General features: G+C 40.7%; 1 protein-coding gene across 4 annotated transcripts in view; it reads right to left on the bottom strand.

Annotated features, from left to right (window-relative positions):
* Positions 1–16,317, bottom strand: part of CCDC191 (coiled-coil domain containing 191) — a 96,869-nt gene that overhangs the window by 42,337 nt on the left and 38,215 nt on the right. For all 4 annotated transcript variants that reach the window (XM_060198334.1, XM_016185258.2, XM_060198336.1 and 1 more), the window contains one exon: positions 5,368–5,558. In XM_060198334.1, coding sequence (XP_060054317.1) covers positions 5,368–5,558 — 191 coding nt within the window. The remainder of the gene's footprint in view (positions 1–5,367; positions 5,559–16,317) is intronic.

Below are 16,317 nucleotides of genomic sequence, written 5' to 3'. Positions count from 1 at the left end.
TTATTTATTTATTTATACACCAGAGCATTGCTCAGCTCTGGTTTACAGTAGTGTGGGGATTGAACCTAGGACTTTGGAGCCTCAGGCATGAGTCTCTTTGCATAACCATTATGCTATCTACCCCTACCCCTTTCTGTCTTTTCCTATCTTCCCCCTTTTCTTTTGATTTCTGTCTTTATCCAATAAATACATAAATAAATTTATTTAAAAAAATAGACACCTGAAAATAATTCACAAACACAAGACAAAAAGTTCCAAGATCTTTAAAAAATTAGCACTTGATACTATCATAAAATCTCCAATTAGGGGAGTCGGGTGGTGGCACAGTGGGTTAAGCGCACGTGGCGCAAAGCGCAGGGACCAGCGTAAGGATCCCGGTTCGAGCCCCCGGCTCCCCACCTGCAGGGGAGTCGCTTCACAGGCGGTGAAGCAGGTCTGCAGGTGTCTTTCTCTCCCCTCTCTCTCTGTCTTCCCCTCCTCTCTCCATTTCTCTCTGTCCTATCCAAAAGCAACGTCAACAATGGCAATAATAACCACAACGAGGCTGCAACAACTAGGGCAACAAAAAGGGGGGGAAATGGCCTCCAGGAGCGGTGGATTCATGGTGCAGGCACCGAGCCCAGCAATAACCCTGGAGGAAAAAAAAAAAAATCTCCAATTAGTACTTTTACTTTAAGCAGTTTAATCAGAATAGACTCAGGCTGGCAAAAAGCTCACTTGGACAGTGTTGCTTGGACATGTGCTTGACTCAGGTGAGAGCCTGGTTCCCACTACACTGAAGAAAGTTTTACCACTGTAGTTTCTCTTCCTCTTTCTCTCTGTCTTTATCTGAAAAAGTCACCCCAGAGCGATGAAGTCCAGGGGATGAAAAATATATAAGTGTATCAAATTCTTCAAACTTTTCTTTTTGTTTTTAAATTTGTATTTATTTATTTAATGACAGATAGACAAAACAGAGAATTTCTCAGCTATGGTTTATGGTAGAATTTGGGATTGAATTTGGGGTCCTCTGATCCTCAGACATGAAAATCTGGTGTGCTACCATTGAGCTTCCCCACCCCACCCGCCAGCCCTAGATTTTTCTTCTAAAAGCTTTTTCTGGCATAAACATTTCATAAGATACTCTTAAACATCATAATTTCTACTTCTTATACTTGTTATTTCTTCCCTTTTATAATGTCTTCAGTGTTTCTTCTTTATCTAACAAATCCTGCCAGCTATTCAGTTTTCAGTTAGTAATCATCCTGTAATTCCTTATATCATCCACTTGGTACTAGGAAACCGGAAATAGGGGGCTGGGTGGTGGCACATCAGGTTAAGTGCACATGGGCACATGGTGCAAAGTGCAAGGACTGGCATAAGGATCCCGGTTGGATCGCCTGGCTACCCAACTGCGCGCGCGGGGGGGGGGGGGGGGGGGGGTGCTTCACAAGCGGTGAAGCAGGTCTGCAAGTGTCTATCCTTCTCTCCCCTTCTCTGTTCCCCCGTCTCCCGCGCCTCAACTTCTCCCTGTCCTATCCAACAACAACAAACATGGAAAAAATTGCCCCCAGAAGCAGCGGATTAGTAGTGCCAAAAAATAAAAAGAAAGAAAGAATTCAGAAATGAATATATGATTTTTATGTTGATATTCTAAATTTTCTTTAAAATTTTTTAAAATTTTATTTTCCCTTTTTGTTGTCCTTGTTTTATTGTTGTAGTTATTAATGTCGTCATTGTTAAGATAGGACAAAGAGAAATGGAGAGAGGAGGGGAGAGAAAGTAGCTACCTGTAGACCTGCTTCACTGCCAGTGAAGAGACTCCCCTGCAGGTGGGGAGACCCAGGCTGGAACTGCAATCCTTACGCCAGTGCTTGCACTTTGTGCCACTTGCGCTTAACTCACTGCGCTACCGCCCGACTCCCTTTTCTTTTCTTTTAAAAAAGATTTTATTTATTTATTCATGAGAAAGGATGAGGGAGAGGGAGAGGGAGAGGGAGAGGGAGAGGGAGAGGGAGAGGGAGAGGGAGAGGGAGAGGGAGGGAGAGAGAACCAGACATCACTTTGGTGCATGTGCTGCTTGGGATTGAACTCAGGACTTAATGGTTGAGAATTCAATGCTTTCATCAGTGCGCCACTCCTGGACCATACCTTTCTTCTCCTCCTCTCTCCTCCTATTCCTCGTCTTTTACCTCCAGCTGGGGCTCGATGCCTGAACTACGAATCTACTGCTCCTGGAAGCCATTTCCCCCCAATTTTGTTGCCTTTGCTATTGTTATTACTGTTGTTGGTGGATAGGACAGAGAGAAATGGAGAGAGGAGGGGAAGACAGAAAGGGGGAGAGAAAGATAGACACCTGCAGACCTGCTTCACCGCCTGTGAAGCGACTCCCCTGCAGGTGGGAAGCCGGAGGCTGGAACCTGGATCCTTACCACGCTTAACCCATTGCGCGCTTAACCCATTGCGCTATCGCCCTCCCCCACCTTTTATTTATTTATTTGTTTGTTTTAATTTTTATTTTTTTCCTTTTGTTGCCCTTGTTGCTTTTTTTAATTGTTGTAGTTATTGTTGTTATTGATATCAGCGTTGTTAGATAGGACAGATAGAAATGTAGAGAGGAGGGGAAGACAGAAAAGGAGAGAAAGATAGACAACTGCACACCTGCTTCACCACCCGTGAAGCAACTCCCTTGAGGTGGGGAGCCAGGGGCTCGAACTGGAGTTCTTACGCTGGTCCTTGCGCCTTGCGCCACGTGCACTTAACCCACTGTGCTACCGCCCGACTCCCCCCACCTTTTATTATTTTTTTAAAACTAAAATAGTAGCATTGTATGAGCAACATGTACGTATTTTTTTCTGAGTTCAGACATTACTACAAGGTAGTCTTGATTTTTTGCATTGCTTCAGGATGATGAGAGAGTGATGACATCTGAGGATATTTTAAGAAAATGTTTGGGTTCATAGGAGAAACCCAAGGCCAAGATGTGATACAAGGACAATTCTGATATATTTCAAGACTTAAATAAGGTCAGGTAGTTCTAAACTGGTAGAAAAGTCATTCTTCTTGTCCTCCTCCTCTTTCTAAATTAATAGACCTTTTAGAACAGTTTAAACTTCATAGTGAAATTGAGTACATTTTTTTACCTGAAGATTTTTCCCCAGCATATTACAGGAAAGTGAAATTGATTAGATCACCCTACTACTAATAAATCTTTAATTAATCTTTTTCCCTTTTGTTGCCCTTGTTGTTTTTATCAGTTATTGTTATTGTTGTTATTGATGTCATTGTTGTAGGATAGGATAGAGAGAAATGGGGAGAGGAGGGGAAGACAGAGAGGGGCACCTGCAGACCTGTTTCGCCACTCATGAAACCTTAGGTGGGGAACTGGGGGCTCGAACCCGGATCCTTATGCCTGTCCTTGTGCTTTGCGCCATGTTCGCTTAACCCACTGCACTACCACCGACCCCTTTAATTCACCTTTATTAACCAAAGATGACCTGAACTTCATGTGCTGGCACTAAAGGTCGTCACAGATTGCTGAATTTGACAACCACATTCGAGATGATCTCCACTCCATACCACTACTTGTCCTCCCTATCTTCAGCCAGAAGCATTCTACTTATCAGGCAGAATCTACTTTAAGACCCATCTTCTTAATAAAGCCTTTCCTGGCACTCTGTAGGAGCCTCCTCAGTAGCAGCAACACTTCCTCCTGCTAAGTTCCTAGCAGATGCATTACAGAATTTGTAATTCTATCCAACACCTGTACTATATCTAGATCTTGTTTTCTCCACAAAACTGTGACTTTGAGGACAAGGAACCATGCGTCAGCCTCCTATGTATCCTTCTCTGGCACAGAGTTGCACAACTCCAAATGGTGCTATATTCTTCTATATGACAAAACTTTCATAAACTATTCTATATATTTTTCACCTTGAATGAATAATAGAGTTGATGGTGGAGAAGTGATTACATGGACATATATGAATTAGCTTCTCTCTCCCAAATAAATAGATGGTTCCTACTGAAGATATGATTTTGGTTCAAAAATGTAAGTTGAACTTGGCAACAAAAAGAAGAAAATGTATTTAATTTCTTTTTATTTACTATTTTTTTATTTTATCAGAGCACTACTCAGCTCTTGTTTATGGTGGTTCTGGGGACTGAACCTGGGACTTCAGAGCCTCAGGCATGAGACTCTCTTGCATAATCATATGCTATCTACCTCTGCCCAAAAATATATTTAATTTTAAGTTAGTGGACTCGAGAAAGTTTTAACTAAAGACTAATTCTGTCATCCACAAGCATAAAAGAGGATTGGTGTAAAGGTGTCAAAAAATCAAGTAATAATGTATATAACAAAAGACAGGGATGTGGAAGGAATCACATTTAGAAGGTTTGTCCTCCCAGATAGATGTTCTCTATCTGGGATATGTGCCCATATTTAATATTCTATATGCAGATAGTGATTTCTACCAATGAGAATTAGCAGCATATAAACCAAACTGTGCCTTTCAAATTGTTAATTGGCCCAAGGTACAGTACTACTACATCAAAAGACAAGGGGGAAGAAAGGAAAGCATGCCCATTTGAGAGAGAGTATGTCTGTGTTTTTTATTTTATTTTATTTTATTTTATTTATTTTTACCAGAGCACTGCTCAGATCTGTCTTGTGGTGGTGCTAGGGACTGAACCTGGGATACTGGAAACTTGGGCATTAAAGTCTTTTTGCATAAACATTGTGCTATCTCCCTAGGCCCCATTAGTATATTTTAATCAAATATTTTTTTGTTTAGAAATTTATGTAATTTTTCTAGCTTAGAATATAACATAGAAAACAGTGATTACCACATTTTATAAGTGGATGAGCTGATTCCAGTGGAAACCATTTTTAGAGTTTATTTCTGGATTCCTTAGGAGGAAAGATGTCCCTGTTAAACATACTAAAAGGATTTGAGATTGAAGGACTTTCTTTTCTAAAGATTTATTTTATTTATCACATCAATCGCTATCGAACAGGCCATGGCCTGTTCCATCGCTGCTATGTTCCATCGCTGGGGAGCCAGAGACGACCCGAACTGCCCCTGCGGCTACAGACAGACTATGACCCACATAGTCAACGACTGCCACCTCCCCAGATTCAAAGGAGGTCTCGAAACTTTACATCAGGCTCAACCTGATGCTGTTGACTGGCTACGGAAGAAGGGCAAACGCTAGAAGAAGAAGAAGAGGGAGGGAGGGAGTTTTTCACACCAGTCAGAGAGAGGCAAGCCTCTGAGAGCACCACTTGGATACATGTAGCACTGGGGATCAAACCAGGTATCTTAGGATGCAAGTCTAATTTTCTACCAAAGGGAATTTTTTTTTTTGTAGTATACTTAATAGTACCTGTTTTCTTCCCTAAGGTCATGCTCCATGGCTTGAGTCTCCCGTTCCAGCTTCCGGGATCTTGTATAATCTCTCCAGGCTCGTAGGACCTTAAGTTGAAACTTCCAGTCAGAGAGGGTCCCAGCTTTCCCCAGCTTAATCCTGTCATCAAGAATCAGCTTGTGCCAGGCAGAGAAATAACGCTTTTGACACTGCAGTGGAAACATTGGAAAAAGTCACTACTCCTGCTAGTTTTTCTCATATATAATATTGAGTGCCATCTCTTCAGATTGCCCCCTTACACTATCTTAACAAATCTATGAACTTGGGGACTGGGTGGTGGTGCACTTGATTGAGTGCACATAGTACAATGCACAAGCACCCAGGTTTGAGCCCTCAGTGCCTACCTGCAGGGAAAAGCTTCATGAGTGGTGAGACACCGCAGGTGTCTCTCTGTTTCTCTCCCTCTCTATCTCCATGTTTCCTCTCGATTTCTGTCTCTATCCAATAAATCAAGAAAGATAATAATTAAAAAATTTTAGGGGGCTGGGCAGTGGTGCACTGGGTTAAACGCACATAGTATACAGTGTAAGGACTTGTGTAAGGATCCTGGTTTGAGCTCCCAGCTCCCCACCTGCAGAGGGAAAGCTTCACAAATGGTGAAGTAGGTCTGCAGCTATCTGTCTCTCTCCCTATCTATCTTCCCCTCCACTCTCAATTTCTCTGTCCTATCCAAAAATATTGAAAAAATGGCCACAGGAGCCGTGAATTCGCAGTGCAGGCAACAAGCCCCAGTGATAACTCTGGAGGCAAAATAAACAAATTAAAAAATCTATGAACTTGATGGAGGAACAGTTAAAACACAATTGTGGAGCCAGCAGGTGGCTCACCTGGTAGAGTAGACATGTCTCTATGTGCAAGCACCTGGGCTCAAGCCCCAGGTCACCACATGGGAGTCCTGCACGAGGGAAGTTTCATGCGTGGAGCAGTGTTGTCTTTCCTTTCTCTCCCTCTCTATTTCTCTGTCTCTTACTTTTTATCTAGAGAAACGGGGAAAAAAAAGCCACTGGGAATGTCAGAATCATACAGGAATTGATCACTAGAGATAACTCTGCTTTAAACACAAAAAACAAAAGCAGCAAAATTGTCTTATGCTAATAGTGATAAAAATTACTCATGTTATGTTACTCTTAGTCTCATCAGTTAAACAACCAGTCATTTTGCAAAGTGTGAGTCCTGCAGGGAGCTCAACTAACCAACTATATATATTGAAGACTTGAATAAAGAGGTTTGTTTGAGACGGTTCAAAGACATGCTTACAAAAGGATCTCTTCTCCCAGACTGTCCTAGAGTTAAAAATACCAAGCATTTAATTTGTATCTGTTACCAATGGGACTAATGTCCTGTACAAACAAACACAGGCAGTCCTATGGGGTTAGGAATGGCATCTCTGATCCAGGGGCCAGGATAGATACAAATAATCCTTTTAGCTGGGCTATCTTGGCCCTGTTAGTGATTTGGTAACCAGCCTAGAGAGACTAGATACTCAGGATGCTTGCCATCTTCTATTATATATCTTCCCAGACAATATTTCTAGTTCACCTCCATATTAGCTATTAAGTTCAAGCAAAGATTACTAAAGTCATGGGCCTCTAGGAACATAGACATCCTAGCTTCTTTCCACCCAAAGGTCCCTATTCTTATCTGCTCTAGTTCTCCTTTTCAGTTCCTATTTATTAAACATTTTGTCTTGCTTATATCTTACCACTTTTCAGCCACCGAGTTACAAATGCTACTATGATTCCATACAGACTTCCCTAGGCAGATGACCTTGACAACATGTCCTAGAATCTCACCTTCCCAGAGCCCTACCCCACTAGGAAAAGACAGAAACAAGCTGGCGGTATGGATTGATTTGCTAATGACCATGTCCAGTGGAGAAGAAATTACAGAAGACAGAACTCCCACCTTCTGCATTCCCAAAAAAATTTTGGTCCATACCAGAGGGGTAAAATGATCAGAGGGCTTTGAACCCCAATTCCACAAGACAGAAATGTTTGTCACTAGGAATCTTTGTTTATTTTATTTATTTATTTTAGAATCTTTGTTTCTTTAATTATTATTATTTATTTTCCCTTTTGTTGCCCTTGTTTTTATTGTTGTTGTAGTTACTGTTGTTGATGATGATGTTGTCGTTGTTGGGTAGGACAGAGAGAAATGGAGAGAGGAGGGGAAGACAGAGGGCGGGAGAGAAAGAGAGATACCTGCAGACCTGCTTCACCGCTTGTGAAGTGACTCCCCTGCAGGTGGGGAGCCGGGGGCTCCAACTGGGATCCATCCATATGCCTTCGTGCCACGTGCGCTTAACCTGCTGTGCTGTGCTACCACCAGACCCCCAGAATCTTTATTTTTATATCATCACTGAAAGGGAAATGAATCTGAAAAACACCAATGGGAAGTCAGGCACTGTTTCACTTATCTAAGAGGGAAGAGGAAAAAGGAAAAAAGTAGTAATAGGCATAAGTGTGATTCAGAAAGACAGTGAAGGATAGGGGTGGTGGTGGGGAGGTAGCATATGGTTATGCGAAGAAACTCTGATGCTCCAAAGTCTCAGGTTTAATAATTCCTCCTACCACCACCATCATAAACCTGAGTTGAGGAGTGCTCTGGTAAAAAAAAAAAAAAAAGGAAGTGAGGTAGGGTCATAGAAGTGAATAAAATATATGTAATAGGTGTAGATATATAGTTAACCCATATCTGTGAAGTGGAAACTATCACAGTTTCTACTGGAGGGGGACAGGGACACAGAATCTGGTGGTGGGAACTGTGGAATCACATCCCTATTATCTTATAATTTTGAAAATCAGTATTAAATCATGAATAAAAATCTTTTTAAATACGTAGAGTAAGGTGAAAAAAATATTGTGAGGAGGCATGGCAAAGATACTGATTTTCTCTAAATTAGAAGGCGCATAAAGTTTAGAAACTACTGCCAACTTCCATTCACAATATGGTGAGTGGGCTGGAGAAATAGTTCACTTGGATAGTGTGTTGCTCTGCCAAGTGTGTGACCCGACTTGAGCAAGCTCCCCACCGAATTGAAGGAAACCTTTCTCTACCTCTCTGTCTGAAAATAACAACAACAAAGTCTGAATCCTAACTCTTGCCTATATGCCTTTTATTTTCACAATTTTATGTGCCTACTACATCATCAAATTACTTTCCACTTTGGACTGACACCAACCATACTGTTTGATATTTTCCTATTTTGTGCTCAGATTACTTTCTCTGCCCTGTTTCCAGAGTCACCTCTCTCAGGAAGCCCTGCTATTGCCAAATGCTCTCCCCAAGTCTAACTACCCTTTCACTGTCTTCCCAGAACAAGCTCTGTTTTGGTTAAAACACTCATATTATTATTATTGCCTGCTCCACTATATCTACTTTTTTTTTTTTTTGCCTCCAGGGTTATCGCTGGTGCTTGGTGCCCACACTACAAGTTGAATGCTCCCGGCGACCATCTTTTCCTCATTGTTATTATTGGATAGGACAGAGAGAAATTAAGAGAGGAGAAGATAGAGAGGAGGGAGAGAAAGACAAACACACCTGCTGACCTGCTTGCGAAGAGACCCCCTGCAGAACCCGGATGCTTTCGTCTCTTGCGGGTCCTTGCGCTTCACACCATGTGCTCTTAACCCTGTGCGCTACTGGACCCTTTGCTCCACTATATCTAATGAGCACAGATTTCTCTTTCTCTACCCCCCGCCCCCTCTCCTCTCAGAGTACAATTTAACTCCAGCTTATAATGGTGCTGTGGACTGAACTTGGGAGCTCAGAGGCTCAGGTATGAAAATTTTTTGCATAACCATTATGTCATCTCATCAGACCAGAACACATTTTATAAACCTTCACTTTAGATATCACAGAAAGATGGGATAAAGGGGGAAAGGAGAAGGAAGGGAAAGATAAGTAGAAGATAAACTTGGTGAATATAGGTTTAGTTGTAACATGGAAAAGACAAGCAGCTGCCAGGATAAAAGAATACGCTTTTTCATTATTATTTGTTTACCTACAGAACAAAATACAGCATGGAAAAGGATGTTGACCTGTGTGTCATCCTCAAAATAGCACATGTCTAATGTCACAAATTCATTTATGAGATTCCTCTTGAATGACTTGATGAATTGTTCTATCTACAGCTGCTTCTAATGTTAACTCCTAGAATATTTCTAATGATGAAATAGTACAAACATAATCCACCTTGACAAGTAACAATATTAATAATACCCTTATTGAATCTTTATATCTATTTTATGTAAAGTTCAAAGCACATTACATGTCCTATTTTTAAAAGACAATTAATTAAAAAATATTTATTCTCTTCTGTTCCCCCTTTTTTTGTTATAGTTATTATTGTTGTCGTCGTTGTTGGATAGGACAGAAAGAAATAGAGAGAGGAAGAGAAGACAGAGAGGGGGAGAGAAAGACACCTGCAGACCTGCTTCACTGCCTGTGAAGCGAACACCTGCAGGTGGGGACGGGATTCTTAACGCAGGTCGCTGGATCCTTGCATTTTGAGCCACCTGCGCTTAATCCGCTGCACTACCGCCTTATTTTTAATGACAAAGATACACAAAGAGAGCTACCAGAGCACTGCTCAGCTCTGACTTAAGGTAGTGTTAGGGATTGAACTCATGTACTATTTTAATAAATTGTAGCCCACCATGAAAAAAAGATTGTAGATATTATAATTTACCTTACTAACTGCAACTTTAAATTGAGAGGAATTCATAACTAAGAATTTCATAAAGTAGAGAGCAGTATACAAAAGGTTAAAATTGAAAAATTCTACTAGACAAAACGTCTCACCTAAAAAGGAAGGGCAAAGATTTCACCTTCTTCAGACATGGTGTGTGTGTATGCTACAGTGGAAAAGCACTGCTGAGACTAAGGTGTATGCTTTGGTTGTTGTTACTGAGGCTTCACTGCCTCTGGCCAATACTCGTCACATAGAAAGAGACAAAGAAACAGCCGTAGAGAGGAATACCATAGTATCCAATCTCTCCAGTGGGGGCAGGTTTGATTTTGGGTTGAGATCATAACAAAGCAGGTGCTATCTTGCTAACTCTGGAACAAATTTGAATATAAAGCAGGAAATTTTGACTTACAATCACAAAAAGAAAAATTGTACCCAGGTGTCAACAACTGTATTATAAACCATTAAGCCCTTAGTAAAATGGAAAAAAAAAAAAAAGGAAACTTTGATGTTACAGTTAATTTTTTCTTTATGCCTTTTTTTTTTTTTTGTATAGCTAGGGCCTCTTGCATACACAACTTCACTGCTCCAGTCATTCAGAAAGAAAGACAGAAACAGAGGGGTTGGGTAGGGGGTGGGGGATAGTGACAGACAGACAGACAGCACAGCACCTCCCATATATGCCTGGGCCAGAACTTAGCCATATGCATGGCAAGCCACACACCTTACCTAGTGAGCTATATTTCTAGCCCTTCTATTTTCTTAAACATGTTTATGTTTAGATTTTGACAGCAAAATGGTGAATTTTTAAAGGTCTCTAACACAGTTTCACTACCCAGAAATTAACAGTAGCTAAGCGACAGAATCACACAACTTATTTTGAGTGCTTGTACACGTGTATGTGCGTGTGTGGGGGGGGCACTAATAATTTTAAGAATAAACATTTTCTTAAATACAATACTACAGATAGGATGAAAAGTATATAAGCCCTTAGCCTATGCCTGCATATCTGAGGTCACTAAGTGGGTAGAGATGGCTGGGAGGTAGGGGTCTTATGCTTTGCACTGGAGGGTAAGGGCACTTTGGTGGTGTGTGGGCTGTCCTAACACATATTTGGGGGAGATAAAAATTTGTGTCACTGAGAAAATAGTCTTCCAATACAGCATTTTCTGAGTAAAAATCAGTTAAAAATAATAAAGTACTACAATGTAAAACTTAGAAAGTTTTTTAAATGAAATACTTTCTTTCTCATCCCTTCGTTTGGTCATTAAGGATTCCACTCTAGAAAAGAAATGACAGCTCACCCAGCTAAATTTATTACCTGCACTGGAGTTGCCCTCATTTTGTTGGCAAGAAAAGCTCTTCCCTGAAGTGTAATCATACTGCTGTCACTGGGAATGATTGACGTTAGGTGGAACAGCAATTTGCTATCTAATCTTCATTGTAATTCTAACCCTGTCTCTAGCGATGCTTGTTCTGATTAATGAAGTGGGTAACTCATCAAAATTTCTCAGCTATTTCCCTTTTGTCAGAAAGCTCAGTGATAATTGCATCAAAATTCTCAGTCATGGAAAAATAAACAATGAATTGTAAAGAGGACAAAAATGTCAACAAGTTCACAATTTGTTTTTGCCGAATGGAACTAACTGTGGTACAACTAGTAGTCAGGGAAAGTTGGCCAAGACTCAAATGTTAGGAATGAAGCTTTGTTCTACCCAGGGCCTCAACTGACTTCAGTGTACCAGGGCCAAAAGGAGGCAGATTCTATTGTTACACAAGCAAGCAATTCCCCAAACTCTGTTTCCTTTTGGGGACCATTACAGTTAGGTGACCCCAAAGATCTCTTAAATGCCTGGGGGGGAGGGAGGTGGGGAGAGGAGGACCATAATCATAGCAAAATGAATGCCCCAGGGAAGAAGCAGCATTGAAAAGATAACCCAAGACCCAGTCTATTCCAAATTGCACAATTTTGCCCATAGGAAAGAGAAAAAAAAATCACTGTGGTTCCTACCTCCAAGCATACATATTCCTGTAGCTAGATTAGAAAAAGAATACATTTCATTTCCAAAACATTGCTAAGTTCTGGATTTGCTGTTGGGTTCCATGGAAAAACCCAGAGGCATAAACTTTTACAATCACTGCTCTCCAAAAGGTCATTGCTGTCTATAGGCAAAACACTACTTTTGTTATATTCTGGAAGATGTGATGTTCATCTTCTGCACTTACTTTTTTCTCCTTTAAAAAAATTTTTTTTCCTTTTGTTGCCCTTGTTTTATTATTGTTGTAGTTATTACTGTTGTTATTGATGTTATTGTCACAATTATTGTTATCGTTGTTGTTGGATAGGACAGATAGAAATGGAGAGAGTAGGGGAAGACAAAGAGGGGGAGAGAAAGATAGATACCTGCAGACCTGCTTCACCACCTGTGAAGCTACTCCCCTTCAGGTGGGGAACCAGGGGCTCAAACTGAGATCCTTACGCCAGTCCTTATGCTTGGTGCCATGTGTACTTAACCTGCTGTGCTGCTGGGCTAGCGTGGGGGTGCCTCTTCCTGGGCATGTACTCTCTGGGTTGGAGAGAACTTGACTGGAGCCAGCCTGGGCTGCTACTCACTCAGTGACAAGATGGAGATGACTCATGAACAGAACTCGTGGCTGAGGCAATTCAATTCTTTATTGATCAGAGAGCCCAGGCTTTTAAAGGTCAGACCCGGAAGTGGCAAGTTGGAAACGGAAATGGCTTGACATGGTTTGGAAAGAGGCAGAGAAAGGCAAAAGGGATAGGAAAGGTAGGAACATCCTTAGCAACTGTTGTGAGGGTTTTAACTGGTAGGGTTAATAATATCCTGCAGGCAGGGAGGGTCTTGAGGGTAGAAAGAAGATAGATCAAAGGGATGGAATGGGTAGGATCTTTCAGGCAAAACAATGATTATGTAGATAATAAGGGAGCAGGCCATAGTATCAGGAATGCAGGGTGCTTTGTGAGGCAGGGAGTCTGATAAGACGAGGCAAATCTTAGGGAGTCATGTCCCTCCTCGCTCAACCTCTCAGCAGAGAGAGAGAGAGGCTGACAGGATGGATGTCCCTTCAAGTCAAGCCCTGCAAAGCTCAACTACATCCTCACAATTTCCTGACACTGCACTACCACCTGATCCACCTCCCCCCCTTTTTAAGTAAAAAAACAAAACAAAAGCCAAACAAAAAACTGTATTATGACAACTTAACAAGCACACCCAAAAATAAAAGAGAAAAAAAGAACCTTTACTTAGATTCAACAAATATAAAACTTTTGCTAATTGGAAATAAAAGATGAAAGACAACTATTGGATGGTTTCACTCATGTGGAATCTAGAGTAGTGATACATATGAACTTGCAAACACACACACACATACATACACAAATGCAAACAAATTGTTTATAAGACTTGTGAGAACTATGGTGCTCATCTTTGGGAGATAGGAGGGTGGGGCACAGAACTTTGGTGGTGGGTATGGTATGGAACTGCATACTGTAATGTTAAAATACTGTAACCCAATATTAATCAAAAATAAAAAATTAAACTTCTTGCTGATCACATCCTGGGAGATGGTACAGTGGATAAAATGTTAGATTCACAAGCATGAGGTCTGGAGTTCACTGTGTGGCTTTACATGTGCTGATGCTCTAGCACTTTCTCCCTCTCTTTCTCTCTCACTGACAAATAAATGAAAATCTTAAAATAATTATTATTTTTTTAATTGAGGACTGGGAGATGGCTCAACTGGTAGAATGTACACATTACTGTGAGTGAGGAGCCAGGTTCAAGCCCCTGGCTAACACATGGGAATGCTTGCAAGAGAGGAAGAGAGGAAAAGAAAAGGAGAGGAAAAGAATCAGAGCATCATATTGGCATATATGATGCCAGGAATCCAACGCAGTTCTTCATGCAGTTCTCTAGCCACTGCATTCCTCCTGGGCCATAACCTTCTCCCCACACCCTTCCTTCCTTCTCCATTCTCCCTCCTCCCTACCCCCCCACTAATAATTTAAACTCCCTATCTACTCTCCCTACACACACACACACACACACACACACACACACACACACACCTCTACCCCTTAGATCAGAGTATATTAGACAAACATTTGATTCACCTCTGGGGTAATCTGGTGGTAAAACATGATGTGGAGTCATTTATTACCGATACAGTCCTTAAGATCCTTTGAGATAAACATCTGAAATGACTAGGCTTTAGAAAAAAGGTACTCAGTTTCACCTAGTTTTAGAGAATGGGCTTCATTTAAGCTATAGATTTTTAATATTAAAAAAAGATTTATTGTATGAGCTAGAGGCACATATCAGAGTACAACTTCAACACCTGTGGTGCTGAGGATCAAACTCAAGGCCTCACACATCCAACTCTCATGCTCTACCCACTGAGATAGCTCTTAATTTTTTTAAAGCAGAATTTAAACTTTCAAAAGACAAAAAAAAAAAAAAAAAAGAAGAAGAAGAAGAAGAAAAAAGAAACCAAACAAGTCATATATATATATATATATATATATGAACTGGGACCTCTGGGACCAGAAAAAACTCTTCCTGACCTTTTGGAATGCAAAACACCAGTTCTATGTAGCAGGAAATGGATGCTCACTTTCCCTTTCATGAGAATGGAAATCCTAGGTTATTTCTAAAGGAAGAATATAAAAACTAAATAAGGAAACAACCCCCTTAACAAAACTGCTAAATTTTTACTTGTACATTTTCAAGAGAGTTGGCTGTCTGAAGCAATAGAACGCTTCTAAACCCTCTTCCTCAAGTATGTGCCATATACTTCCTTTGGCAGTACCTCAGAGGGAAGCGTTACATAGGTCACAGTATTCATGTGCATGACCAATATTTATTTCTCTGCAGTTTTCTTTTTAATTTTTTAAAAAAATGTATTAGTCGGGAGTCTGGCGTTAGCGCAGTGGGTTAAGCACACGTGGCGCGAAGCGCAAGGACTGGCGGTAAGGATCCCAGTCGAGCTGCCAGCTCCCCACTTGTAGGGGAGTCGCTTCACTGATGGTGAAACAGGTCTGCAGTTGTCTTTCTCTCGCCTTCTGTCTTCCCCTCCTCTCTCCATTTCTCTCTGTCCTATCGAACAACAACAGCATCAATAGCAACAACAACAATAATAACTAGAACAACAAGGGCAACAAAAGGGGCAATAAATAAATATAAAAATGTATCAGTCATTTAATAGTGGTTTACAAGATCATAAGATTATAGGATGCAGTTTTATTTTCATAGAGACTTTTCACTCATTTCCTTCCACAAACATAAGACAACAATGTCAAGAGGACGGTTGCTATGTTTCAGCTCAGAAATAGTCCTGTTTCTGTGGTGTGTAGGCAGTTTTAATAAAATCAAAATCTTTAGGGAGGAATCATAATATATAAATGTGGTATTTAACTACAGCTCTCATCATCTTGTTGGCAAAGAGAGAGAAAAAAAAGATTCCATTCTTATTTTATATGGCTCCACATTTTCTCAGCTTAGTTTGGGATTGGCCATTTGGAATGTATCACAAGCATAACATCAGTAATTACCTCTTATCCTCATTATTTATCTTTTTATTTATCTATTGTAATTATTCATCTATTTTTAATAGAATATTTAAACCAAATAAGTAAATCAAAATTCTACCCTATCCTAGCTATAAAACTAAGTTTTAGGCTGGTGTCTACCCAACTTTCATTCTTCTTTTTTTATTTTTATTTTATCTATAAAAAGGAAACTGGGGAGTCGGATGGTAGCGCAGTGGGTTAAGCACACGTGGTGAGAAGCTCAAGGACAGGTTTAAGGATCCCAACTGGAGCCCCTGGCTCCCCATCTGCAGGGGAGTCGCTTCACAAACGGTGAAGCAGGTCAGCAGGTGTCTTTCTCTCCCCCTCTCTGTCTCCCCTCCTCTCTCCATTTCTCTCTGTCCTATTCAACAATGACAACGTCATCAACAACAACAATAATAACTACAACAATAAAACAACAAGGGCAACAAAAGGGAATAAATAAATAAAGAAAAGAAAAAAGAGAGAGATGGGGTCTCTCTCTCCAAAAAAAAAAAACAACAACAACACTGACAAAACCATAGGATAAGAGGGGTACAACTCCACACAATTCCTACCACCAGAACTCCGTATCCCATCCCCTACCTTGCTAGCTTTCCTATTCTTTTTAAATGTTTATTTATTTATT

Source organism: Erinaceus europaeus, chromosome 9, assembly GCF_950295315.1.
Source record: "Erinaceus europaeus chromosome 9, mEriEur2.1, whole genome shotgun sequence".
Lineage (NCBI taxonomy): Eukaryota > Metazoa > Chordata > Mammalia > Eulipotyphla > Erinaceidae > Erinaceus > Erinaceus europaeus.
The sequence above is the reverse complement of the archived record's forward strand: the minus strand, read 5'-3'. Positions and strand labels throughout refer to the sequence as shown.